Source organism: Balaenoptera musculus, chromosome 3, assembly GCF_009873245.2.
Source record: "Balaenoptera musculus isolate JJ_BM4_2016_0621 chromosome 3, mBalMus1.pri.v3, whole genome shotgun sequence".
Lineage (NCBI taxonomy): Eukaryota > Metazoa > Chordata > Mammalia > Artiodactyla > Balaenopteridae > Balaenoptera > Balaenoptera musculus.
Window position 1 is genome coordinate 149,903,156 of NC_045787.1, and position 25,937 is coordinate 149,929,092.

At 52.6% G+C, this 25,937-nt stretch overlaps 1 protein-coding gene across 3 annotated transcripts; it reads left to right on the top strand.

The window, feature by feature from the left end:
* The first annotated feature begins 780 nt into the window (after positions 1-780).
* TSPAN17 (tetraspanin 17) lies at positions 781-11,936 on the top strand. Of its 3 annotated transcripts, none has more exons than XR_005019434.1 (9): positions 781-1,031; positions 5,225-5,275; positions 5,367-5,513; positions 6,308-6,478; positions 8,375-8,500; positions 9,066-9,109; positions 9,586-9,702; positions 9,791-9,852; positions 10,333-11,936. XR_005019434.1 is itself a non-coding variant. In XM_036848534.1 (9 exons), exons 1-9 carry the CDS (start codon positions 945-947, stop codon positions 10,367-10,369), a joined length of 846 nt encoding a protein of 281 aa, XP_036704429.1. In that variant the 5' UTR covers positions 781-944; the 3' UTR covers positions 10,370-11,936. The 3 variants fall into 3 exon arrangements, 2 of the variants coding, with proteins under 2 accessions (XP_036704429.1, XP_036704430.1); XM_036848534.1 differs by having other exon boundaries at positions 9,062-9,109; XM_036848535.1 differs by having other exon boundaries at positions 9,791-10,387.
* The last annotated feature ends 14,001 nt before the right edge of the window (positions 11,937-25,937 follow it).

Here is a 25,937-nt window from a genome sequence, read left to right on the forward strand (position 1 = left end):
TTTAAAAAATTTATTTTTACTGGAGTATAGTTGCTTTACAATGTTGTGTTAGTTTCTACTGTACAGCAAAGTGAATCAGCTATACGTATACAAATATCCCTCTTTTTTGGATTTCCTTCCCATTTAGGTCACCACAGAGCATTGAGTAGAGTTCCCTGAGCAATACAGTGGGTTCTCATTAGTTATCTATTTTATACATAGTATCAAGTATATATATGTCAATCCCAATCTCCCAATTCATCCCAGCACCCAAAAAGAGCTTCTGATTGGGCTCCACTGTAATAAAACGTCCTGCATGTGTGCTAAAAACACCATCCATATAACCATCCTCCTCTCGCTCACCAGCTCAGTAGTTACTCCTCTCCAGGGATGGGAACAGACGGCAAGGCCGGGGATTGGGGTGGCGCTGGTCCTGAGCTTTGCGGTGTGGGGGGAACTAGGGGTCTTTTGTGTCTGCGACTTGCGGCGCCCTCAGCATCTCAGGTTGGTCTGAAGGACGCTGCAGCGGCCAGCGCATAAGGAGGAGTCAGGCCTAGACGCTGGGCTCCGAGGGGGGCTGAGTCGGGCTGTGGGGAGGGGCCTGGGGTGGGGCCTGTATGGGGGCGGGGTCCGGAGGGGGACAGTCGGGAGGGGGCGGAGCCAAGCCCAGAGACTGGGCTCCAAAGGGGAGTAAGGCTGGGGGCGGAGCCTATGGAGGGGGCGGAGTCAGGCCTAGAGGTGGGGCTCTGAGGGGGACCAAGCAGGGGGCGGTCCGGGAGCCGAGGGCGGTCCCTGCGGGGCGGACCCTGGGGGGCGGACGGGGCCCGACGGGCGCTCTGGGTGGCCGCGGCCATGAAGCCGCAGCCGCCGGGCTAGGCCCCGGGTGGCTCCAGCCCTGGGCGGCCCGCAGAGGGCTGGGCCCAGCCCCCGGCTCCGGTTCCCGGGCCGGCGGGCGGCCGCTCACCATGCCTGGCAAGCACCAGCACTTCCAGGAACCCGAGGTCGGCTGCTGCGGGAAATACTTCCTGTTTGGCTTCAACATCGTCTTCTGGGTGAGCGCGGGGTGGGTTCTGGGCCCTGTGCTGGGGATGGCGGGAGAAGGAGCCTCAGTCCCCTACTAGGGGGAGACACTCTCTGCCACAAGGGTTTGGGACCGTCCCCCCACTCCTTCCTCCCACTCGCACTTCCACGCCCACCCCCAGGACCACCCGAGGGAACTACGAAGAGGCCCGGATTGCAGGGGACGGGTCCCAGCCACTACGGTAGTGGGGGAGAGGGTAGTCTTCCGGGGTCTTCCCGAGGCCCGGCGGAGAAATGGGAGGTGTTTCCGTGAAGACCCCACGGCACGCTTAGTGCGGGCGCCCCCTCTCCCTCCCAGCCCCCTTGCTACCCTGGGGTGTCGGGGGTGCGCGGAGCCCCAACCCTGGTTTTATCCGTAGGGAGGAGAGCCTCCTCGAAGGATGGGATCCCGTCTCCTGCCCCTTTACCCCTCCATTACCTGGGCCTGCTGCCTCGCCTTAAGCTCCTACAAAGGGGGAGGGGTAGGTCAAAGGTCGAAGCCCCCACCCCCACCCCAAAGAGGCTTGCGGGCAGGGAGGGCCAATCGCCCTAGTTCTCGGCCGGGGACAGGGGATATTTCCTGATGAGAGGCCAGGAGAGCTGGCCCTGGGGAACAGAATTCAACATCCACAGCTGACCAAACCAAGGCTCCAGGGTGGGGCTGCCCCTGCCTGGAGAAGGGAGCTGCTGGTGACCCTCCCAGGGTGGCATCTGTAGCCCTGGGCCCTGCCAAGTCATCTTTCCCTTCTCCCTCCCCATCCCATATCTCCAAGGCTACTTGCTGCTTCTGCAGTCTCTGCTTCTGACGTCTTGGGTCAGAATGCCAGGCCCATTCAGTTTTGTTTAGCAGGGCTCAGTGGCACTGCCCTCTACCCACATGCTGCTCATGCAATGTGGGTGCCCTTTGGCCTCAGCAGTGCCCAGCCTCGAGGGTGTGAGCCATGTGTAGAGAGCGCTAGTCAGGGAAGTCTGAGGCTCTGGGCGAAGCAGGCCTAGCTGTGAGACAGTGGGCAAGTCACTTCTCTCTGGGCCTCAGCTTCCCTGGCAGCGAGTGGGTGATAATGAAGCCTGCCCCTCAGGACTGTTACGCAGATTAAATGAATTATAACTTACTGTATTCTTGCAGCTACTTTATTATCTACATTTTACAGGTGAAGTAACAGGCACAGAGAGGTTAAATCATTTAACCCAGAGTCACACAGCCAGTAAGTGCAGAGCCAAGGTGACAGCTCAGTGGGCAGTAGATGGAGGTGAGGCAGAGCATTAAGCAGAGGGAGCCCCCAGATGTCAAGGGGCGAGAGGCATGAGAGACCCAGGCTTGTTCCAGGGTCCCCCAGGGTGGGGAACCCGAGTGTGAAAGGCCCCAGGGCTGGGGCAGAGAGTTTGAGTTTTATGTTGAGGGCAGAGGGTAGCACTGAAGGCTTCAGTGCTGGGTGACGGGTATGTTCTAGCTTCTGTTTTGGAGGCAGATCTGCCTGGCTGACACGGGGAGGGTGAGTGAGGAGCAGAGTTTGGAGGTAGGGAGACTAGGGAGGAGGGCTAGGGCCCTCCAGTTGGGGTGGTGGCAGGTGGGAAAGGTGAGGAAGGCTCCAGGGGAAGTTATGAGGCTGAACTGACAGGACTGGGCCACTTGGGGGTTTGGTTTTGGGTCAAGGTGACCTGAAGGAGGTACCTGTGAAACAGGCCCAGAGATTTTTTTATTTTAATGGAAAGCAGACCCTTATGTTACCCTGCTCAGAACCTTCCAGTTTTTTCTCACTAGAGTACAGTCCAGACTCCTCCCCGTGGCCCACAGCACCCTGTGCTGTCTGGTCTTGCTGCCCTTCAGTTTGTCCCTTGCACCGCCAAACATGATCTTACCTCTGGGCCTTTGCCAGTACTTGCGCCTGGATTCTCTTCTCTTCAATGCACCTTTTCATCATTCAAACCTCAGCTAAAATGTCACCATGCTCCCTAACTGAAACATGCCCCCACTACCCTAGTAACTCCCCATTTCATCACCCTGTTTGATTTCCTTTAAAGGCTCTGTTGGTATCTGAAATTACCTTGTTTGCTCACTGTGGATTTCCCCCACTGGAGTGTAAACTCCATGAGGGCTGAGAGCTCATGTGTCCTATTCCCTGATGTATTTCTGGTGCATGGAATGGATCCTGGGACATGGAGGCGTTTGCAGCAGGCAGGTGGACTAAGGGCTCTAGAGCCAGGGAGAGGTTTGGGTGGAGATCAGGAGATGCCAGTGTCATGATGGGGTGAAAGATGAGTGTGAGAAGAAGAAGGGTAGAAGGCTGAGGTTGGAACCTGGTGGTGGAGGGGGGTAGCCATGTGCATGGCGCAGGTGAAGCAGAGCATTGTAGGAGGGAGGCTGAGAAGGGGCAGGAGGAAGAATGGCATTGCGTTAACCATGGAGAGGTTTGGGAAAGAGAAAGTAGTGATCATTCGCCTAAAGGCCATGGGCGGGTCAAGTGGGATGAGGCAGGAGAAGTGATGTTTGGTGTCACATCCCAGATCCAGTGTGGGGGAGGGAAGGAAAAATATTTCTAGAAAAAGAGTACAGCATTGGGAGGAGCCTGGGGTTGGAGAGGGGAAGGTGCTAAAGGTGGCAGGTCAGGGGTGGAGCTGACTGAGGCTCTGTGCTGAGGGCAAGGAGGCTGCAGAGAAAGCAGGTGGGAGAGGGAGGTCTGAAGAGATGAGGTCACGGCCTTGGGCTTGGGCCAGAGGAGCACTCTCCCTCTGAGATGAGATGTCCTGCCTGGGTTCAGGCAGCTGCCCTCGATATCCAGGGCTCTTCCCTGTACGGAAATGAGGTGGGATAGTGGGTGGTGTTTAGAAGGCCTAGGCTGGTGCCCCTCTGCTGATCTGGGGCTGAATTGGGATTCCCTGTCATTCAGGGGTCTTTGGCTGTGAACTACAAACATGTACTCTGCTAGATAGAGGTTGAAAGGGTGGGACGGGAGTGAGGTGGCAGTCACAGAGTTGCAGGGCAGCAGGAGAACCAGACTTGGGAGGGGGCAGAGAGGATGCCAGGAGCCTGGAACCCTAACATAGGCCTGGGGTGAGAACAGAGGCTCAGGAAACAGCTGCTGCCGCTTGATGGGACTGTTTTGGCCATCCTCTGCTCCAGTTCTGAGTTCCAAGAAGGGGCCTGCCTTTGTCTGTCTTAGGGCTGGGGACGGTTCAGTCTTCCAAGCTGTGTCCTGTGGGAAGAAACACTGAGATGCATTCTTGGGAAGATTGAAAGGACCCTGAATGTAAATTGATATAGCCACTATGGAGAACAGTATGGAGGTTCCTTAAAAAACTAAAAATAGAACTACCATATGACCCAGCAATCTCACCACTGGGCATATACCCTGAGAAAACCATAATTCAAAAAGAGTCATGTACCAAAATGTTCATTGCAGCTCTATTTACAATAGCCAGGACATGGAAGCAACCTAAGTGTCCATCGACAGATGAATGGATAAAGAAGATGTGGCACATATATACAGTGGAATATTACTCAGCCATAAAAGGAACAAAACTGAGTTATTTGTAGTGAGGTGGATGGACGTAGAGACTGTCATACAGAGTGAAGTAAGTCAGAAAGAGAAAAACAAATACCGTATGCTAACAAATATATATGGAATCTAAAAAAAAGAAAAAAAAAAGAGAAAAAAAAAAAGAAAAAAAAATGGTCAGAAGAACCTAGGGGCAAGATGTGAATAAAGATGCAGACCTACTGAGAATGGACTTGAGGATACGGGGAGGGGGAAGGGTAAGCTGGGACAAAGTGAGAGAGTGGCATGGACATATATACACTACCAAACGTAAAATAGATAGCTAGTGGGAAGCAGCCGCATAGCACAGGGAGATCAGCTCGGTGCTTTGTGACCACCTAGAGGGGTGGGATAGGGAGGGTGGGAGGGAGGGAGATGCAAGAGGGAAGAGATATGGGGACATATGTATAACTGATTCACTTTGTTATAAAGCAGAAACTAACACACCATTGTAAAGCAATTATACTCCAATAAAGATGTTAAAAAAAAAAAAGAAAGGACCCTGGATCCCATTTACAGCCCTTTCCCCTCTTTCTCTCTTTCACCCTGGCTTCCTGAAGACCCTGAGCAGTAGGGGGGAGGGGGCTCTGCTGGGGGTGGGAAAGGATGCTGGTGCCCCAGCCCTCAGCTCTTTGCTGCTGCTCCTGCAGGTGCTGGGAGCCCTGTTCCTGGCCATTGGTCTCTGGGCCTGGGGTGAGAAGGTAAGGTGGTGGGGTAGGGTGTGGGGCTGCTCTGGGTCAAGATGGTGGGAGGGCCGGCCCCCCCCCATTTGCCTCTGCTCGCCCTTCACAGGGTGTTCTCTCCAACATCTCGGCGCTGACAGATCTGGGAGGCCTTGACCCCGTGTGGCTGTTTGTAGTGGTAGGAGGCATCATGTCGGTGCTGGGCTTTGCCGGCTGCATTGGGGCCCTCCGGGAGAACACCTTCCTGCTCAAGTTTGTGAGTGCCCTCCCACTGGGGACCCCAACCTCCTCCCACCCACTTCTTGCATAGTTCATGCTTAATAATGGTAGTTTTATTATTATGTTATTGTAACAGTGATCACCAGATTTGTTTTCTCCACATTTATAGTATCCTTTCTGTTGTAAGGGACCGAAACCTAGTGGCCTAAGCTAAAAGGGCCACTAAGAAAAGCCCAGGGGCGTGTTAGTTGCCAGCGCATTTGGATCCAGGAGCCACCACAGTGTCACTTGTCCTAGTCGCTCTGTTTCTCAGCTCTGTCCCTCTGGGTTGGCTCCAGTCCCCTTGGGGTGGAAAGATGTCCAGGAATGGGTGGGTGCTGGCTTCAAGCTGCCCTCCCAGGAACTCCTGCTGGAGGCTGAGTGAGGTTCTCCCTTCCCAACCATTCTGCCAAAGTCCTTCAATTGCATCTCCTTAGTCCTGATTGGCCGCCTCTGGACCAATCCCTGTGGTCCCAGGGGAGGTAGCGCTCTGATTGATGGGCTCTTGACGCATGCCCAGTCCTCTATGTGGGAATGGGAATGGGGAACGAGGTGGAGATGGCTCCTTCGGAGCCGCAGAAACTGAATGTGTGTGTGGAGAGTGGTTTCTCAAAGACAACAGGGTAGGTAAGAACAACACTATCTTTTTTCATCATAAAACAATACTAACATGATAGAAGGTGGGGACTCTGGGCTGTCTTGGGTCGGGGTGCAGGAGGTTGGAGCCCCACCCAGTGGCAACCCCAGACCCTGTATCTCTGACCCCCACTGTCTGTGTGCCCCCAACCCCAGTTCTCCGTGTTCCTTGGCCTCATCTTCTTCCTGGAGCTGGCAACAGGGATCCTGGCCTTCGTCTTCAAGGACTGGATTCGAGACCAGCTCAACCTCTTCATCAACAACAATGTCAAGGCCTATCGGGACGACATTGACCTCCAGAACCTCATTGACTTTGCTCAGGAATACGTAAGTCCAGCATCCAGCTCTGACCACGTGCAGGAGGCACCTACCGGGCAGATGAATGAGGGAGCAAGTTCCCTGTGTGCTGGGTCCGTTCCCTCGCCCACCAGGCCAGGCAGGCCCCAAGGAAGCAAGCTAGGAAGGCCCCTGTCTGAGAGGAAGCCAGCCCCCGGTGATCTCCATGTGCCTAGCCCTGCATGGACACAGCATTGGGAAACAGAGGCCAGAGGATCCAAACTGGCAGCTCCTAGGCCAGGCTTACAGAACACTTAAAGGAGGAAACGTGGCATAAAAATATAGATTTCTTCTACTAAACTGGGCCCACAGTATGGGCTGGCGCTACATTGCCACTGCCCCCTTTGCTGGTAGAGGGACTGTGCCACGTCCCCACCACTCTATTTTATTATACGTGTCGGCCCTCTTCCCTCATTTATATTATTTGTTTGGCCTCTGAACATATTCGAGTTTGAGACCCGCCCCCCAGAAGCTCTGCCCTCAAGCTTGCAAACCTAACCCCTGTGAAGAAGCAGTCAGTGAACAGTTCACGAAATCCTAGGCACCTCCCGCCTGCATGTTCTCACCCACTCACACGCGTAGTCACACACTCTCAGAGTCACACTGCTTTGGTGCCATCCACCCCAAGAACTGCTCTGGGATCCAGAGGTGAACCAGAGCCGGTGCCTGCTTTGAGGAGCTCTCAACCCAGGGCAGAAGTAAACAGAGAGGCAGGTGGTTAGGATGTGATTTATTTGTTCATTCAACACAGAATTGTTATGGACCTATTGTGTGCCAGGCTCTGGGCTAGGGGCTGGGGATTCAGAGGTGAAAAAAGCTGGGACCTGTGTTTGTGGGGATGGTAGTCTGGGGGAAGAGACAGATGATAAAAGAGCAAAGCAAACAAGCGTGTGTGTGTGTGTGTGTGTGTGTGTGTGTGTAGAATTATAAATTGTGGTAAGGGCTGAAATGGGGAAGCTCGGAGAAGGGGAAGGCCTCTTGGGGGCAGCCTTGTGGGAGGAGAAGGAGCAGGGAGATGAAGAGAGGGGCAAGTGCTCTCCAGCAGGAGCAGCGGGTGCTGACAGAGTGAGAGGAGGCAGGCAGAGGCCAGGCTGTGTGCTGGGACCCATGCAGGCAGAGCCACATGGCCGTGCCTCACTCCCCTGGCCCAGCCCATGGGGTGTACCTGTGTCTGCTGCTGAGCTGGTCCCTTGAGTGCCACCTTTTTAGCAGCCTGTGCCATGTCAGTGAGTTAAGGCTGTGTGCTCCTGTCTCCCCACTAGATCATGAGCTCCCTGCTTCATTGCAGCCCCACGATGTGCTGGGTAGGGGTAATGGTGATACAGGTGCTGACAGCAGCATCTGTGAAGTGGAATGGGATCATTGTGAGGGTGGCAGGATTGCCCTCCTGTCCCGGCAGAGAGGAAGGGAGAAGGTCTTCTGTAAAAATCGCTGGGGCAAGTGTGGGGAGACGGGTCACAGATGTGGGGTTCAGTGGTGCCTTTCCCCACAGGGTTGGTTGAAACTCCAACCCGTCAAGGTGGCCTGGAGGAAGCCACAGTCCTTGGGCCACCATCCTTGCCCCCTCCCTTCCTTTTCTCAGCCTTTCTTGGGCTAGGGGACAAGCTCAGGAGCCCCTTCCTACTCCCCCCAGCCCCCACCAACCCAGGCAGGAGCCTCAAGCTGCTCTGGTGGCCCTGGGCCCAGGCCTGGCCTGTCTGTGAGGGAGATACCCGCCTGCCTGGCTGCTCTAGGCCCCCTCCCGGCCAGCCCAGCGCCTGCCTGGCTGCTCTAGGCCCCCTCCCGGCCAGCCCAGCCCTGTCTTCCTGCAGCCTGGGCCTGTCCCCAGACAGGATGGGGCTCCTGGGCTGGGCCTGGCTCACCTGGGGTTCTTCTCCCACCCCGTAGTGGTCTTGCTGCGGAGCCCGAGGGCCCAACGACTGGAACCTCAATATCTACTTCAACTGCACTGACGTGAACCCGAGCCGGGAACGCTGCGGGGTGCCCTTCTCCTGCTGCGTCAGGGACCCTGTGGTGAGTGGGGCCTGGTGAGGAGGGGTGGGCCTCGCAGTTCGCAGGCCCAGTCTGGGAAGAGCCCATCCCCGGGCTGGCTCGGCCCCGCCCTGCTCTGGGGGCTGTGGATGTGGATGTCGGGGGAGGTCAGCTTACATGGGAGTAGCCCTGCGGGCTGGGGAGTTTGTGTCCATGGGCAGCGCTGAGGCCTGTTGGATAGGGACTGCTCCTCTTGGGCCACCATGCTGGGGTGGCAGGGTTGGGGGTTCTGACCCTTTTATGGCTTTCTTTAGAGCAGAAGCTTCTCGCAGTGCCATCCCTCCAGTCACGGTGCACAGGGACAACGAGGGCCAGGTTTCTTCCCATTCTTACAAAACTCGAGCTGTCAGGGTTCCTAAAAATGAAGCAGTTCAAGCTGGTGGTGTGGCCATGCGCCCTGGCATCAGGGAAAGAGGTGCACGAGTCCCAGCCAGCCTAGCTTAAGGAGCGGTGGACGTGGCGGAATCCATGGTTCCATCTGCTTCCCCTGAGACCCCATGGATGCCCCCCCACTGAGTTGCTCACTGGCCTGTTTCTTCTCAGGAAGATGTCCTCAACACTCAGTGTGGCTACGATGTTCGGCTCAAACTGGTGAGAGGGGAGGGGACAGGGCTGGGGGCAGCTGGGGGCACTGGGATCGGAAGGTGGGGGTCCCCTATAGGCTCTAAAAGGCCTCAGGGATTCGGGGGAGGGGATGCTGAGTCCTAGGAGGCACGCGGGGCTTGGTACTGCCAAACACAAGGCAGTGGACTCCACTAGAGGGAGAAAACAGTAAGACATGGATAAAGAAATATGAACAGTAATGTGACAATTTCAGCTAAGCACTTGGAAGAAAATAAAATCAGAGAAGTGATGGGATTGGGGCAGGGCAGTCAGGGAAGGCCTCTCGGAGGAGAAGGCATCTGTGCTGAGACCCCGATGAGGAGAAGGCCCTGCAGTGGAGCTCCAGGCGGCAGGCACTAAGGTGTAAGGTCCTGGGCGGGGCTGAGCTTAGCAAGCTGGACTGAGATGGGGCCTGCAGTGGTGGTGGGTGGGCTGAGCCGAGCCTGGTGCCCATCTGTCCCCAGGAGCTGGAGCAGCAGGGCTTCATCCACACCAAAGGCTGCGTGGGCCAGTTTGAAAAGTGGCTGCAGGACAACCTGATCATCGTGGCTGGGATCTTTGTGGGCATCGCCCTCCTCCAGGTACCACTGTGGCCCTGCATGCCCTCACTCTGCCCTGGACAACCTGCCCTGCCAGTGGCCTCTCCCTCACCTGCTCTCCGTCTTACAGATCTTTGGTATCTGCCTGGCCCAGAACCTCGTGAGTGACATCAAGGCAGTGAAGGCCAACTGGTGAGGCTGCCACGCTGGCCATGGCCACTCGCCTGGCTGACCCAGGGACCCCCCCCCCCAACTCTGCCCGTGATGGGCAAGGCTGCAGGAGGTGTTTCTGCTTGGACCTGAACCCCACATAGGGCTTGCGTGCCTCTGGGCTGTGCACCCATGGAGAGAGCTGCATGGCTCTGCCCGGGCTGCCTGTCCTGTAGCTGTGTGCACGGAGGGTGGGTGTGGCCAGTCGGTGTGCACAGGGAGCCGCCATCTCAGCTGTTGTTGGGTGGTTGGCTCTCCAGGGGACTAGGAAGGGCACAGCTAAGAGGGGGCAGGCCAAGTGGGGTGGGCTTGGGGCCTGCTGTTGCGTGGGACACAGCCTCACGCATCTCAGAGCTCCCTCCACTAGCTGTGACCTTGACCCTGCCAGGAGCCCACTTCAGCCTCAATGTCTCAGACTCTAAAATGGGTCCAAGAATTTTCTCTCCCTTGCTTGCCTCTCAGGATCAAACATGACGATGGCTACAGACTACTCAAATAAACAAAACCTTGAAAACCACTGGCTTCCGCCCGGCGTCTTGAAGGTTCTATCAGCTGCAGGTTCTCAGCAGAGCTCTCCATCTTGGGCCCTGGCCTGGAGCCATCCGCCAATGTGTTTTCTTGGCCTGGGTAGTATATACATTTGAGCCAACCTTTAAAACTTGGTATATTTCACATAAAAGTCCAGATCCCCAGCTCCTTGTGAAGATTGGCCATCTGGCCACAGCAGCTCTTGGGACATTGTCTCCTGGGACATGTGCTTCCTGTTCTCTGAGGGACCCACCTGGCCTGTGCTGCTCACCCTGTAGGCTGGGGTTGGCCTCCCCACTGCTGTAGGGTTTTTCCCTGCAAACACCACGAGGCTGCCGTGGGCTAAGCCTGGGGCGAGGCACCAGGATGTGAAGAATGGGGAGGCTGGACCCTGCCCTGAAGAGGCCACACAGCCTAGGAAGAGCCCAGCCACACTGGAGACTGAGATGGGTGCCCCGGAGAGTGGCTGAGGGGTGGAATGGAGATCAGGAAGGTTTGGGGAAGGAAGTAGTTGGAAGTTGAAAACTTGGCACACATGGGGTTGGGGGGAGCCTGCTTTGGGGCCCATGGTGGTTGACGCAGGGGCTCGCTCACTTGGAATCAAATCGAAAATCTTCATGGAGGCCTGCAGAGCTGCCTCATGACCACCAGAGGGCGCACCGACAAGCTTTGCCTGGGTCTGGCTGCTTCGTCCACAACCTCACTCTGGTACAGCCAAGTGCCTGGTGTGTCCACCCAGCTTACCAGTGCTTTGGGTTCAGGGAATTTGAGAACTTCAAAAGGAGCAACTGGCTCAGACTTGGGAAGCCTGCTGCTCTTAGCTCTGCCTCTTAGCTGCACGAAGGGGTGTGTGTGGAGTGAATGCTGCACCCATCCCTAGGGTGCCCTTTGTGGATAAAAGGAGGGATTTGGGCTGGTTCACAGAGCTCCTACTCAGATGCTCTTAAGGTTGTATAAATGAATGAAGTAGGCCTTTGACTTGTGAGGTCTTTGCAGTGCAACTGACTTTCCTACTGTTCCTGAAGACTACACAGAGAGACATTGCTTTATGACGAAAAATATTTGGACCATCAAGTTGATAATGGCAGCTGACCTTGAGGTACAATAGAGTGGTGGGGACTGGCAAAGCACAGGTCCCCATCTGAAGTTGGTGGCTGTCATTTAGTTGTGGCTAATTGCTATAAAGTGGGAATGCAGGTCTAATGTCAGAAATCTGGAGAAGCCAGAAATCCAGGTTTTTATGTGAAATATCCCTATTTTTAAGGTGTTGACAACTAATGAAAAAAAAAATGCTGCAAACCCAACAAAAGAGGAGGGGGCCAGCTTTGGCCCCTGTGTCACTATAGTTCCCTCTGGGATAATCACCCACCTGGGTCCTGGCTGCTCTGCCATTCAGGGGTGGTGGGAGCTGCTGCCAGGAGTGGAGGGTGTGGGGTATGCACCCAGCATGGTAGCTCCCAGACACAGGCTGGACAGTGTCCTGCGGTCCCTCACAGGTGCCAGTGCACTACAATAAATGCAGCTCACGATATTGTGCACGTCTTGCATTTTTTAATTTCACAAGCTTTTACTTTTCATTTTCCCCCTCAAACCTCACAATCCCCTTGTGAGGTGGAGACTCTTTTCCTGATGAAGAAACGGCTCAGAGAGGGGAGCGAGTTGCCCACCACACAGCTGGAGGAGGCACCCAGATCTGAGCCTTCTCGCCGGAGTTCTGCACCAGACCCATCCTGCCTTTCTGACGCATTCGGGTGACACCTGCACACTTGAAGTGCAAACCAGTAAGGGACAGCAAGGGATCGTTCCCCAAGCATGAGTTGAGCTTCCACACGGGTGCTGGGGATGTAGAGGAGAGAGAAGGGCAAAGTCCCGGCCCTCGTGCTGCATTCTCGTGGGGGAGACAAGTAGGCAAATAAGCATTTTTGTTAGTAATATAAGCTATGAAGAAAAGAAGAGTGATGGGCTAGACAGTGATGGCTGGAATGCCTGGGAGAAGGGACCCCTTGCTGGGGTGGTGGAAGGAGTCCCATATCTGGGAAGCTCCAGGGGAACAGTATTTCAGGTTTTGGTACCAGCTGCCCTAGAGGCCCTGAAGCTGGGTGGGCTTGACATAAGGGAGGCTGGGGTGCTGGAGGGGTGGGAGTGAGGGAGGGGCAGAGGGCACGGACAGAGGGAAGTGGTGGAACCAGGATATATTTGGAAATAGGACTAATGAGATGCACGGGAATGATGAAGGAGTGGTCGTGACCTTGGCTGCGGACGCAGAGTTCTCCAAAGCTCAGTTCTGCTACAGGACATCCATCCCTCCATCCACTCAGGTAGGCCCTGGCTGGAGGCTGGGGTTGCTGAGGCAGCTCAGACTTGCCCTTTCCCTCCCAGAGCCCACGGTTTCCTGGTAGAGGCTGGTGGAACAGTTGGTAGTGGTGCAATGTGTATGCGGCGACGAGCACACGATGATCACTGCACGTGTCATTTCATGCTGGTGAGAGACAAATCTCCTGTCCCCAAAGTAGAACTTGGAGCAGTTCTTTTCCTTGGACTGAGGAGCCCTTACCCAGATGGGACCTCTCCGGATGTGTAGAAAACACAAGGAAGCTTATAAGCTACCCACTGCCCATCACACTAGGATCCCTGGGACATGGGGACCAAGGTCACCCTCCCACCCTCTGTCAGGGACACTGGAGGTGACAGGGGTGGGCATTGTCTTGCAGCCTGGGAGACCCTCAGGAGCCATGGGCCTACCTAGTCTAACCAGAGGAGAGGCTGCCAGCAGCTCCCCTATCATCTTGGCAGGAGAGCGTCTTCTGACATCAGGCTACCTTGTGCGTGGGGGGAGAGCGGGGGAAGAACTGGAAGGGACAGATTGAGCTGGACCATTGAGCCCTTAGATCTCTGGATGAGGAGGTCAGATGGGCTATGGAGTCCGGGGCCAGGGTTCACTTCCAGAGGGTGGCTGGCGCATGCCTTGGAAAGAGACACTCGTGGTGGCCACCAGAGGGCACCAAAGCGCAGCCCACGCAGGCAGCAGAGTCAGCGGTGGACAGAGAGGGGCTGTGGGTCGTTGGAGGGAGGTCCGCGTGGCTAAGCAAAGACATGCCACCTTCTAGAGACCTGGGGGCCCACCCTGTTGGTACCAAATCCAGACCTTGCCACCCTCTGCTTTATTCTCCGAGGACTTAGAGCAAATGACACTGCCTGCCCCACAGATGCCTCTCCCAGTGCAGTGCTCAGGGAGACCTGAGCCCACCTTCCCATCCCTGAAGGCGGTGATGTCTGCCAGACATAGCTGGGAAGGAGGTCACTTTCTCTAGGAGGTTGAAGCGACATGCTCCAGCACATACACCTCCATTCGCTCATTCAGCCAGCTTTACTGAGCACCGAACTGTGTGGCAGACACTGTGGTGGGCACTCGGGATACATAAGGGAGCAAGACGAGACCCCCACCCTTGTGGTGTTCACGGTCCAGATCAGGGCTGGCAACCTTTGTCTGCAAAGGGCCAAATCGTAAATATTTTAGGCTTTCAGGTCACACAACCGCTCAACGCTGCCTTTATAGCAGAAAGCAGCTCTTGACAAGACAAACGAATGGGCTTGGCCATGTTCAAATAACATTATCTGGACACTGAAATTTGAATTTCATATAATTTTCATGTGTCACAAAATACTATCCCTCTTTTGATTTTCAACAATTAAAAAACATAAAATGATTCTTTTATATATAGCTCTGGAGCTGTGTAAAAACAGGCAGTGGGCCGGATTGGCCTCACACACAAGCTGGTATGGCCGCCCCCCCCCACCCCAGGAAGGGAGAAGACCAGGCACGGTGAGCCTCACTGCTGTGGAAATATGAGTGAGCAAGGGGCCTTGGGAGTGTAGGGGCTAGGTCAGGCCTCGGCACTAAATGGGGTGATCAGAGGGAGCCTTGATGAGACAGCAAGATGGAGCAATGACTTTTTATATTAACTTTAAATCATTTTGGTAGCACAGGTAAAAATAGGAACCCAATCTACTTAAAAAATGGATGACTCTAAGGTCCCCTTACTGCCCTATTCTATTCCCCTCTCCTCTCCCAGTGACATTGAAGCTGTGAGCTATAGATCCCTCTGGACCACTTACATTTAAAAAATTTCCTCCTCGTATTATGCACTCAGAGACAGTGTTCAGCGTCGTGTGTATGTGTGTTAAGTGGCGGGATACTGTCCGCATCTTGCTGGGCTAGCTTTCCGCCCGCCGCTCCCCACACACACACCCGTGATGTGTTTTGAAGACAGAGTCACATTTGTGCATGTAAAGCTGCTTCATTTCTCCACTTCGGGGGTGTTCCCTGTGGGGATAAGCCATGTTTTGCCTCTCCATCCCTTTCCTTGACTGTCCATGGAGAGTGGACAGTCAAGCTCTTCCCACTTTGGGGCTCTTTCCGCCACAAGGCTCTGGTGAGAGACACAGCCGGGCCTCCTCTCCTGGGGTTCCAGCTGGAGCAGCCACTGTTCACTGCACAGGACGAGGGCTACAAGGGAGGGTGGCCCCAAGTCGGGGCTGATGGCAGAGGTGGCCCCAGCAGGTCCCTTCCTGTGCCGAGGGGCATCATTTGTGCTCCTCAGCCCAGGCACCGGCCTGATAGGCTGCATTACCACAGATCTGGGGCCTGGAACTCAGCCCATCAGAGGTGTGAAAGCCACACAATTAGCCCTTTGGCACTGTGAAGGCTGTTGCCACGGTAATGCCTCCCTGGTCCCTCGTGCAGCCATGCAGATAGATGGGGACATCAGCCTCCTGCATACAGAGGGGCCTGCGCTGTGGCCTGAGAGAGGGTCCTGCCCTTGATCGAGGCTGTTGTCTTAGGCTCCTGGAGGCCTGGATGCACCTGGACACCTGGGTCCTGCTTCCAGGAATGATCCTCTGGGAATTAGCTTTCCAGGTCTGCCTCCCACTGAGGCCAAATGCTCCCCAGGCTGCTCCAGCATGCCCCATCCCTAATCTGTGGGCATCTCCTGGGAATCATGCCTTGCGGGGGGAGTCCCAGCAGAGGGGCCACATGGAATTCCAGCTAGCTCACCCATCAGCCAACATTTGCCAGGTACCTTTGTGTGCCAGGCTGGGAATTCTGCAGTGGCTCCAACACAGTGTCTGCCCTCAGGGGGCTCATGGTCTGGTGGGAGACGCAGTCAGGTGAATCACCAGTCTTTATGAGTGATTTATTTGTTTGAATAGATGGTGCAGGCATGTGGTTAAAAACTGCAAACTGCGTGGAAGTCTCCGTGCAAATCTTCCTCTCGCCCCTGTCTCCCGGTCTCCTGCCCCTCCCCGGAGGCAGCCACTGCTGTCAGCCCTGTCCACTTCCGTGGAGATGGTCTATGCATTCAAAAGCAGATCTCCTCAAGAAACAAAGCCAGCCAGAACCCAATCCACATCCTGCACCACTGGCGGCCTCTGTCTGCATTTTTCACTGACCAGCATTTCTGGGAGATAATTACGTATCAGTATGTACAGATCCACCCAATGCTTTTCAACAACAGCAAACCCATAATAATAGCAAGAACTTACACTTACTCTGTGCTGGACGCTCCTCTAAACACTTTATTTATATTAACTGATTGACTCCCCGCAATAGCTTGGAGATGGGTGCTCTGCTTATCTCACTCCACGGGCAGGAGGTTGGGGATGCCCATTGTGTGATGTGGCCTGAGTGACTCTCACCACCCTCCTGATGGACATGGAGGACATTTCCAGGCAGTGAGCACTCTGGTACTTTTATCTTTGGGCACTTGTATCTCAGACGATGAATGCTTGGAAGTGAATGGCTAGGTCAAAGGGCAGGTACATTTTGAATTTACATAGCTATTGTCAAATTACCCTCTGAAGAGGTCAAACTCGGTTACTAAGGTGGCACCTGCCCCTCCTGCTCTGGCAGCAAGGGCTAGCACTGCCTTTATCCACCCTTTCTATCTTTGCCAATCTGATAGAAGAAAACCATCTCTTCTCGTGGTTTTCCTTTGCGTTGCTCTTATGAGAGAGGTTGAGTGTCTTTTCAAACAGATCAGTACAATCTGGTAGAGTCAGAATTACACAGAGCGAGGTCCAAAGGGGCTGGGAGCCAAGAGGCTGGAGTGGTTTTTCTGTCGGGGGTAAGGGTAGAGGTGGTCCAGGAGCGTTGCTGGTGATGACATCTGGCCCTTGGGATATGGGGTAGACACAGGGAGGTCATTCTTTTTTTTTTTTTTTTTTTAGGGAGGGCATTGTTGGTAGAGGGGAGGGTCCGAGCAAAGGCTCAGAGGGCTGGGCAGCAGGGACACCCGAACAGGCCAAGCCTGAGAATGCACCTCTTCTCATCAGTGTCAACCCTACTCCCTGAGTCCCGAATCCCCAGCCAGGCTGTTTCTTCTGCTCCCACACACAGCTTGAGCTAAACCATGGTTCCTGGGGTCTCTGCCCCAAGGGAGCATCTTCCAGGGACCCTAGAGGGGACCTGCCCCACCAAGCACTTAGTAAGTAGCCTCCCTTGCCCGCTCTCCGCCCCTCTGCCTCCCCTGCCCCTCCCACCCATGCGCACCACCAGCCGGGTGTGCGTACATCCTCATTAGCACGGTTCAGTGACCAGCACTGGTAATTGATCTCCCTCCAGCCCAGTGTGGACAGCAGCTAATGGGGATGAATGGGGAGGGAGTTGCCACTGAGGGACGCTCACCCAGAGGCCCGCACATGGTGAAGAGGCAGGCAGGAGATGGAGATGCAAGGCCTTCAAGTCAGCAGGGAAGTCTGCAGCTGCCTCTGCCCACCCCTCCAGGCTGCCATCCGACCCTCAACCTGACCCTGGGGCAGGATGAGCACACAGGTGGGCAGAGGGGCTCTGGAATTCAGCTGCCTGCTGGGGTGGAGGCAGGGGCCAGTCTTGGAGGTGGGATTGGAGTTCTGGGAGGGCATCCCAGGAAAGCTATGAGTGCTGGGGCCCAAGGTAAGGCAGGGTCCCCAGTTAGTCATGTGCGGAGGAGGGACCAAGACACTCCAAAACCGAATTGGCCAGCCATAGATTCCATCGTACAGTCAGTCAACAAATATTTATTAATTGGTTACGGTGTGCCAGGCACTGGGTAGCTGCAAAGTGACCAGAACAGTCAGGATCTTCTTTATGGGCAGGGAGATGGACAGTAACTAGGAAAATACTTAATATGGTGATAAATGGTGATAACTGCTCAGAAGAAAATAAACAGGGTTACATGACAGGGGTGCAGGATGGAGTGCTACTTTAGGAAGAGGGCTGGGGAGGCAACATGTGAACTGAAACCTGAATGGTGACAAAGAAAAGCACTCCAGGGCTTCCCTGGTGGTGCAGTGGTTAAGAATCTGCCTGCCAGTGCAGGGGACACGGGTTCGAGCCCTGATCTGGGAAGATCCCACATGCCGCAGAGCAACTAAGCCCATGTGCCACAACTACTGAGCCTGCGCTCTAGAGCCTGCGAACCACAACTACTGAAGCCCGAGAGCCTAGAGCCCGTGCTCCACGACAAGAAAAGCCACCACAATGAGAAGCCCACGCACCTCAACCAAGAGTAGCGCCCGCTCGCCGCAACTAGAGAAATAGAGAAAGCCCGAGCACAGCAATGAAGACCCAACGCAGCCAAAAATAAAATAAATAAAAATAAATTTATAAAATATAAGTAAAATAAAATAAATAAAAGTGAGGTGCATTTAAATGAAAAAAAAAAAAGAAAAGCACTCTAGGCAAAGGGAACAGGCAGTGCAAAGGTCCTGAGGCAGAAATGAGCTTTGGGTGTTTGAGAAAGAAGATGGAACCAGTGTGACTGGAGCAAGTCCGGCGAGGAGGAGATGAGCTGAGAAATCGGTGGCAATAAAGTAAGGACAATCATGGTCAAGGCCAGAAGCCCAGTTTCCAGGTGTGTGGCGTCATGGTGAATGGGTCCCCTTTCCTGGTGGTGTTGGCCACATGCAAAGGTGGAGAGAAAGGTCTGGCCTGGGGTCAGCATGGCCAGGGAAGTCAGGCTTGGGAAGACCCCTGTCACTCTCTGGTCATGTGCCTGCAGATTGGGGAGGGGCAGACTTTCAGTGGTGTCAGGGCCAGCCTCAGCCTGACTTAGAGGAGGCACAGAAGCCTTGCTGGCCATTCTGGGAGAAGGTATACAGTCTCTGCTGCGTGTACGGCACAGTGACATCCTGCATGATCTAACTTCTGGCTGACTTGAGCTACAACTCAGGTAATCCTTCCAGCAACTAACAAATATATTAATGAGTGTAAATGTTAAAGGATAAAGCTTAATAAACTCCCAGAAGCAGGTTGGAGTCAGCCTGGCAGGCAAGCAGGAGCACTCTAGAATTCTTATAGAGTTTTAGACATAAAACCCATCTATGTTTTTTATGGGCAATGTAAGCAGTTTCCATGGGTTAATCTTGACTGTTCTCTTGATTTTTGCTGTGAGTGCCGACTTCACTGTAGAATGCCCAAGTTACTGTTCCTGTGGGGTTGAGGCGTGTCCTGGACCCACAGTGGGCAGGTGTTTGCAAACCAGGAGAGGGGGTTTCACATGAAAGAACCACTCAGACTAGTACTCATTCTCTAAAGGCATGGTTACACCCCCATATCCTTGCTGAGATTGTCCCCGCAGCTCACAATGCCATTCCCCTCATTGAGGCTGGTCAGTTTCTCACATCCTTGAAGGAACTACTCAAATGTTCCTTTAGCCCCTGCCTTCCCTCTCCTAGAGCTTAGTGTAGTATAGCTTTTGGATTCCAGAAAATATGATCTAGAAAAAGCATTTGATAAATTTTAAATCAATTTATGATTATTTTTAAAATCACAATTGCTTAGCAACTAGAAATAAAAGGGAGTTTCTTTAACCTGATAAAGGGCATCTACCAGACATATAAGACAAATGTTATACTTAATGATGAAACATTAGTAGCAGGAATTGGACAAGGATGCCTAGTATCGGCATTGTAGTGGAGTCCTAGCCAATGCAACAACACAAGAAAATAAATAAGTGTAAAGAATAGAAAGGAAGAGGGACTTCCCTGGTGGTCCAGTGGTTAAGACTTCGCCTTCCAATGCAGGGGGTATGGGTTCAATCCCTGGTCGGGGAGCTAAGATCCCACATGCCTTGGGGCCAAAAAACCAAAACATAAAACAGAAGCAATACTGTAACAAATTCAATGAAGACTTTAAAAATGGTCCACATCAAAAATCTTAAAAAAAAAAAATAGAAAGGAAGAGACAGGGCAGGGACCATCTCTTTCATCTTGCTTCCAATTAAGCAGATACTTAATAAATGTTTGTTAAATTGAAGAAAAATTCAGTGTGTCCTCAAAGAAGTTTCTTAAAGGAGGCAGGGGCAGAACTGATCCTCAAATAGCAAGAGTCAGAGAAAATTCACTGGTGCTCAAGAAGTTCCATCATCATGGTCCTGCCAGAAAGATAGAAGTATGATATTTCCCTGAGACCAGAAGTGAGAGACAGAGCTCTTGGGATGCCAGGAAAAGACTTAGTTATGTCCAGGAAAAGTAGCTCTGGCTCAAGGCAAATTGGGTGTTGGGTACCTACTGTCTCTGCCTGGTCCCCGTCTCTTCCCCCATCTTCTGGAAACAGCACCTGAGTTATCTTTTGGGGAGCAATCTCCCCCACCCTCAGTCCATGTTCTTCAAGGGGAGTAGGAACAGAACCCAGGCCTGACCAGTCAGCATGTTCCGTCCCCTTGGCTGTGGAGGGTTGGGCAAAGGACATCTGTTCCTGAATGTTTGCTGATAACAGAGATGCTGCCTCTCCTTGGTGTTCTGAGTCTACTGGTGACCACCTTCCTGCCCATGGCCCCAGAGTGAAGCTGACACAGAGAAATAGAGTCAAGAGAGGGAGATCAGTCTTGGCCTGGTGACCATACTTGATCCCTAGATCTAGTCATGTCTGATGGTAGAGCTTTCCTGCTCTTTCCAATGACATGAACAAATAACACCCCCACTTTTTTTTTCAATTTTTAAAACAGTTTTATTGAGGTAATGTTGACACTCAATAAAGTACATATTTAAAGTGTGCAATTTGACCGATTTTAACATGTATACACCCACGAAATCATCATCATAATAAATGAACACCCCAAATCATCATCCCCAAAGTTTTCTCAGGATTATTTGGAATTCTTTTCTCCTGTCCTTCTCTTCACCACCAAGCGATCACTGATCTACTTTTCCTCATTATAGATTAGTTTACATTTTCTAGAACTTCATATAAATAGAATCATACAGTATGTCTGGCTTCTTTCATGCAGCATAATTATTTTGAGATTTATCCATGTTGTTACATGTATCAATAGTTTATTCCATTTTATTGCTAAGTAATATTTCATAGTGTGGATATACTATTCACCTGTTGTTTCCAGTTTTTGGCTACTTCAAATAAAGCTGCTATGAAAATTTGTGTATAAGTCTTTTTTTTTATGGAAGTATATTTGATTTACAGTGTTTCAGGTGTACAGCAAAGTGATTCAGTTTTATATATATATATATATATATATATATATATAATATACATCTATATGTGTATATATAGATACATATCTTCTTTTCCAGATTCTTTTCCTACAGGTTGTTACAAGATATTGAATATTGTTCCCTGCGCTGTCCTTGTTTTTTATCTATTTTATATATATTAGTGTGTATCTGTTAATCCCTTTCCTCCGTTTCCCCTTTGGTAACCATAAGTTTGTTTTCTATGTCCCCCCCCACTCTGTTTTTTTTTGTCTAAGCTGATTTGAGTTGGATTTCTGTCACCAGCAACCAAAAGAGTTCTGATTGACACAGTGGGAATGAGAATGTCTGGGTGGGAGAAGCTGAAGGTCTGCATCATACATGCTGTCTCACAGGGGTGAGGTTTGGGGGGGGCGGTGCAAAGAGCTTCCAAATGGAGCCCAAGTCAGCATCCCTGCCTCTTCCTTTATTCTGTGCTGACCCTTCCAAGGGGGCTGGCCCCAAGATCCCAAGAGGAATGGAAGAATGATCAGATATCATTTTTGGTAAGTCGTTTTTATAAACTCAACTCCATTGAGGTAAAATTTACAAACAATAAAATGCACCCATTTTAAGTGTATATTTCAATGAGTTTTACAAATGCATTGCCCTGTGTAACCCCCATAACAATTAAAATACAGAACATTATCATCACCCAGAAGGTGCCCCATGGTCCTTCCTGGCCAGTCTCTGTGCCTCCCCCCACCAGACAACCACTGACCTACTTTCTGTCACTGCAGGTTAGATTTTTTTCATATACAGTCAGTCCTCAGTATTTGCAGATTCCATATTTGAGAACTCACCTACTTGCTAAAATTTATTTGTAACCCCCAAATCAACTCTCACGGTGCTTTCGTGGTCATTTGTAGACACACGCAGAGGGGTGAAAAATTTAATTCATCTGACACCCATTCCCAGCTGAGACTGAAGAAAGCAAGGCTCTGCTTTTTGCTTCAGTTCCCACTGTAAACAAGCGTCCTCTTTGCAGGCTATTTAGTGCTGCGATTTTTGCATTTGGGCATTTGTTTTTGTTTGTTTGTTTGTTTTTGGTGGTGGTTTTGCTGTTTAAAATGGCCCCAAATGTAGTGCTGAAGTGCTGTCCAGCGTTCCTCAGTGTGAGAAGGCTGTGATGTGCCTGATGGAAAAAATACGTGTGTTAGGTAAGCTTCGTAGAGACATGAGTTACAGTGCCTCTGGCCGTGAGTTCAATGTTAATGACTCAACTATATGCATTAAATAAAGTGTCTTTAAACAGAAACACACACACAACAAAGTTATGTATTGATTGGCTGACGCAAATGTGACCAGAGGCTTGCAGGAACCTAACCCTGTGTGTATTCTCCCAGGAGCAATGTTTCAGACTCACAAATTCAGTGTTTGCAGTGACTTTATAGAAGAATGAACCTCTCTGTGTATGAGATCACACAGAGGCAGCCTTTTGAGTCTGGCTCTGCCACTCAGCATAATGCTCTTGAGAAGCATCCACTTCGTTGTGCGTATCCATAGTTTGTCCCTTTTACTGCTGAGTAGTATTCCGTCACGTGGACACACAGTTTCTTTATTCATTCACCAGTTGATGGAGCATCTGGGTCGTGTCCAGTTTTTGGCAATTATGAATAAAGCTGCTATGAACTTTCACGTAGAAATCTTTGCGTGGACATATGTTTTTATTTCTATTCCAAGTATTTTCACATGAGCAAATAAATGTCATATTTGCCTAATCCTTACAATAACCCTGACAAGCAGCCTCATTTTATACACAGGGAGATAGGAGCTTAGAGCTTGGTGGCCTGCCACAGGTCACACAGCTCACAGCTCCTGCCCCCAGCCAGGCTGCCTCTTCCCTGGTGGAGACCTGAGGGTCCCTAGTCAGTGTTGGCCCCATGCTGGGGTGGGAGGGATCTTGGCTCTGTCACTGTCTCTCCATGGGCCTTGGGTTCCCCAGCTACAAAATGTGCAGTTTCAGTCCCCTCCAAGGAGCCCTTGCTCTCCAAGTCTGTGGTCTTTACCCTGTGGGGAATCTGAGCAACTGGGCCAGGCCCAAAGCAGCCCTTGGGAGGCCAAGCCAGGCAGGAACCAGAAATTCAGAGTCTGGGTGGCTTGGCTTATCCGCTTATGGTACTTGAGCAGCCCGAGTCCACTCCTCTTGCTAGAATAACAGTTCCAGTTTTTTCTCTTGGGGATTCTCCTCCTCCATCACATGCAGCCCAGTGGGGACTGTCCATCAAGGCCTTACCCTGGCCAGAGGAGGATCACCTGCCCGTCTCTGTGCCAGGGCTTTGAGTCCCGAGCAGAGGGAGGCCTGACACAGGGACTGATAAGTGGCCTGAGCAGGCTCTGAGCTGCTGTTGATTCAGTCAGCTGCCTGACAACTTCCCAGGGCAACCCGGGAACCTTCTGTTGCTTGTAATCAGTTAGCCCTGCATACCATGATTGCTATTCCCCTCCCTCGTGAACCTGCAGCCTTAGTGCCAGCTTGGCTCTCAGGAGACTTTTCCTCTGGATTTCCCTTGGCTTGAGGAAACCCAGTAGAGGGCGTCATGTATTTGGGAGCAAATGGCAGAGGAGGGGTCCCAGGCTTGGGGAGAGAAGACACAGACTTGGGTCCTGACTTGTCACTCTCCCTCTGGGGCTCACCGTCCTTATCTCTAAAAAGGGCACCCCTTCCCCGGTTTCATTCATTGTCAGCAACCCACTTCCTGTGGGCAGGCGCTGTCCCTGGTGCTGGGGAGACAGGGTGAGGAGATGACTCAGACAGGCCCCTGCCCTAAGAGGGGACAGACAATGAGATGTCACAGTTGGGAGAGATGATAGAGCAAGTCCCAGTGCCTTGGAGGTCAGCTTGGGGCTTTGTCCAGACCTTGGTCAGTCTTTGCACCAGAAACTGACCTTGGCTACCTTGAACGAGGGGATTTGGAAGGAAAGGACAGAAATCAGGGCAGCACAGCGGATCTAAGCAGTGAGGCCTTCAAGTAAAGTCCCTTCAGGGGGTGGCCATCAGAATGAAAAATTCTGCTGAAGAGTCAAAATCACAGAGAGGGGTCTGCCTAGCCTCACGGGCCTGTGTCAGTACCCACCAGGGTACAAGGTCTCTTGATTGACAGCTGCCGGGACTGCCTGTGGTGGAGAAGGGCTGAGTCCTCAGGTGCTGCTTCCTGCAAAGTGGGGGAGACACAGAGAGGCAAAAACCACCAGTGTCCCCTGGCTGTCAGGCAAGGACTCATAAGAGGCAGCGAAAGTGCCGGGGGAACTGAACAGTAAGCACGTAAGGGTTTGGTATGTCAGGGCTCAGAAGGAGCGGTGGCCTCGCCTGCCCCCACCTACGGAGTGGCCGCCCTTGGGCAGGGCTTCCCATCTGAACCTGGGAGGGCTCCGTGCTTGTTTGGTAAATGCAGGTGGAATGAATGAAACTCCGCGCACGTGCCTAGGTTGAGAAGGTGCTGCAAAGCCACACCCACGTGGCCCCTGTCTCCCAGGATTGAGTCCAGCAGTGGAGACAGATGTGCCCTGGACTAGAGATAGAACAAGACATCGTCACTGAGGCGTGTGGCGAGTGCCAAGGGAGTGTCCGGCACGGGTGCTCAGCCTAGACAGGAGGCCAGGGGCTCTCAGAGGAGGTCTGCGTGGGGAGGCTGAGAGGGTGGTTGGAAGACTGTGGCAGAGAGGGAGTGCATTCCCGGGGGACCCTAGTGTTTTGTTCTGGGGCCTGGCTCTGCCCTGTGGGCCTTAGAGGGAGCAGGGGGGATGGGCAGACAGGTGCAAAACTGTCCAGTGGGTGAGCTGGGGGGGCGGGGCAGGGGAAGGAGGATGGGGGTGGGAACATGGGAAGCCTCGGATTGGGGGAGAGGCGAGGAGACGGGGGCTGCAATTCCCTGCCGGCTGCAGAGGACACCCCAAGGTTACCTTGGCCTGTGGCTCCACGGCTGGAGCCACTGCCTCTCCGAGTTTTATTATCATTCAAATGAGGACGTGGAGAGTTATTTCATTTGATTGGTAGAATAATAGGAGCCATTTATCTACCTTCTCTCAACCTTTCATATCTGTTTCACTATTTTATGGGATCGCATACATCATAGTAAAGGCAAAAATGTATTTTTTTTCCCCTGACTTGGGTCTGGGGGGCAGCAGGGATGGGAAAGCGGCTCTCGGAGTGGCTGGCAGGAACTCAAGGAAATGAAATCGAAAAAGACTATTATTGGTGACAGACAGTTATATCTGAAAGGGAATAAGAAACTCCCCAGTGCGGGCGCGGATGAGGAGTTTTAAATGGAAGATCTAACAGCCTCCAGCTCTGGGCCCAGCGAGAGGGTGGGACTGCAGGAAAGCCTGAGGGATGGGGGCAGGCGAGGAGCCAGGAGCGAGGCTGGCACATGGGGCATGTGGCCCAGCTCTTGGAATTCTTTGTCTCTCTTCAGCTATGATAAATTACACATGTCATACAAGGATCAATTCTCCTTCTGAAAAAATTAGAACATTCCAGGTAAAATCCACTGTGACCACCAATCCCAACCCCACCCCTTCCTCCTTTTCCCCAGAGGCAACTACTAAGGATTTTTTTCCTCTTGAGTTTACAAATATACAAAGATACCTTAAAAGAGGTAATACTCTTTTGTGGATTTGTTTTCCTTTCTTAAGTGGTATCCTACTGCATCATGCAGCTTCTTGTGTTTTGCACTCAATATGTTTTCAAGCTCCGTGTGAGTAGACCCACGTGGGTCTCGATCCTTGCTGGAACTGCCAGGTGGTTCTCCCTTCCATGACTAGCCTGTCTTTTAGCCACCCAGCGACCCCTTGACGAACACTTGGGTGGCTTCCAGCTTTTCACAATTACGAACCACGCTGCAAGGCTCCTGGCACCTGGGCCAGTTTCTTGAGGGCAGATGAGCAGTGAACTCACTGGTGAGGGAGGGGTATGCTTTTTCAGGTGGAGGAGACATCGCACGGATCGCTGCCCAAAGTGTCCCCGCTGTGGGGCTCCAGCCAACTGCCCCCAGCAGCCCCCACCTCCTAGGCGACGGCGAGTGAAAGTGCAC

Bases quoted from the DNA above. Each gene is read 5' to 3' on its own strand.
- TSPAN17 (XM_036848534.1), top strand. From the start codon at position 945: ATGCCTGGCAAGCACCAGCACTTCCAGGAACCCGAGGTCGGCTGCTGC. The intron at 9,110-9,585 runs GTGAGAGGGGAG...ATCTGTCCCCAG, and splicing joins ACGATGTTCGGCTCAAACTG to GAGCTGGAGCAGCAGGGCTT. The intron at 9,853-10,332 runs GTGAGGCTGCCA...CTTGCCTCTCAG, and splicing joins AAGGCAGTGAAGGCCAACTG to GATCAAACATGACGATGGCT.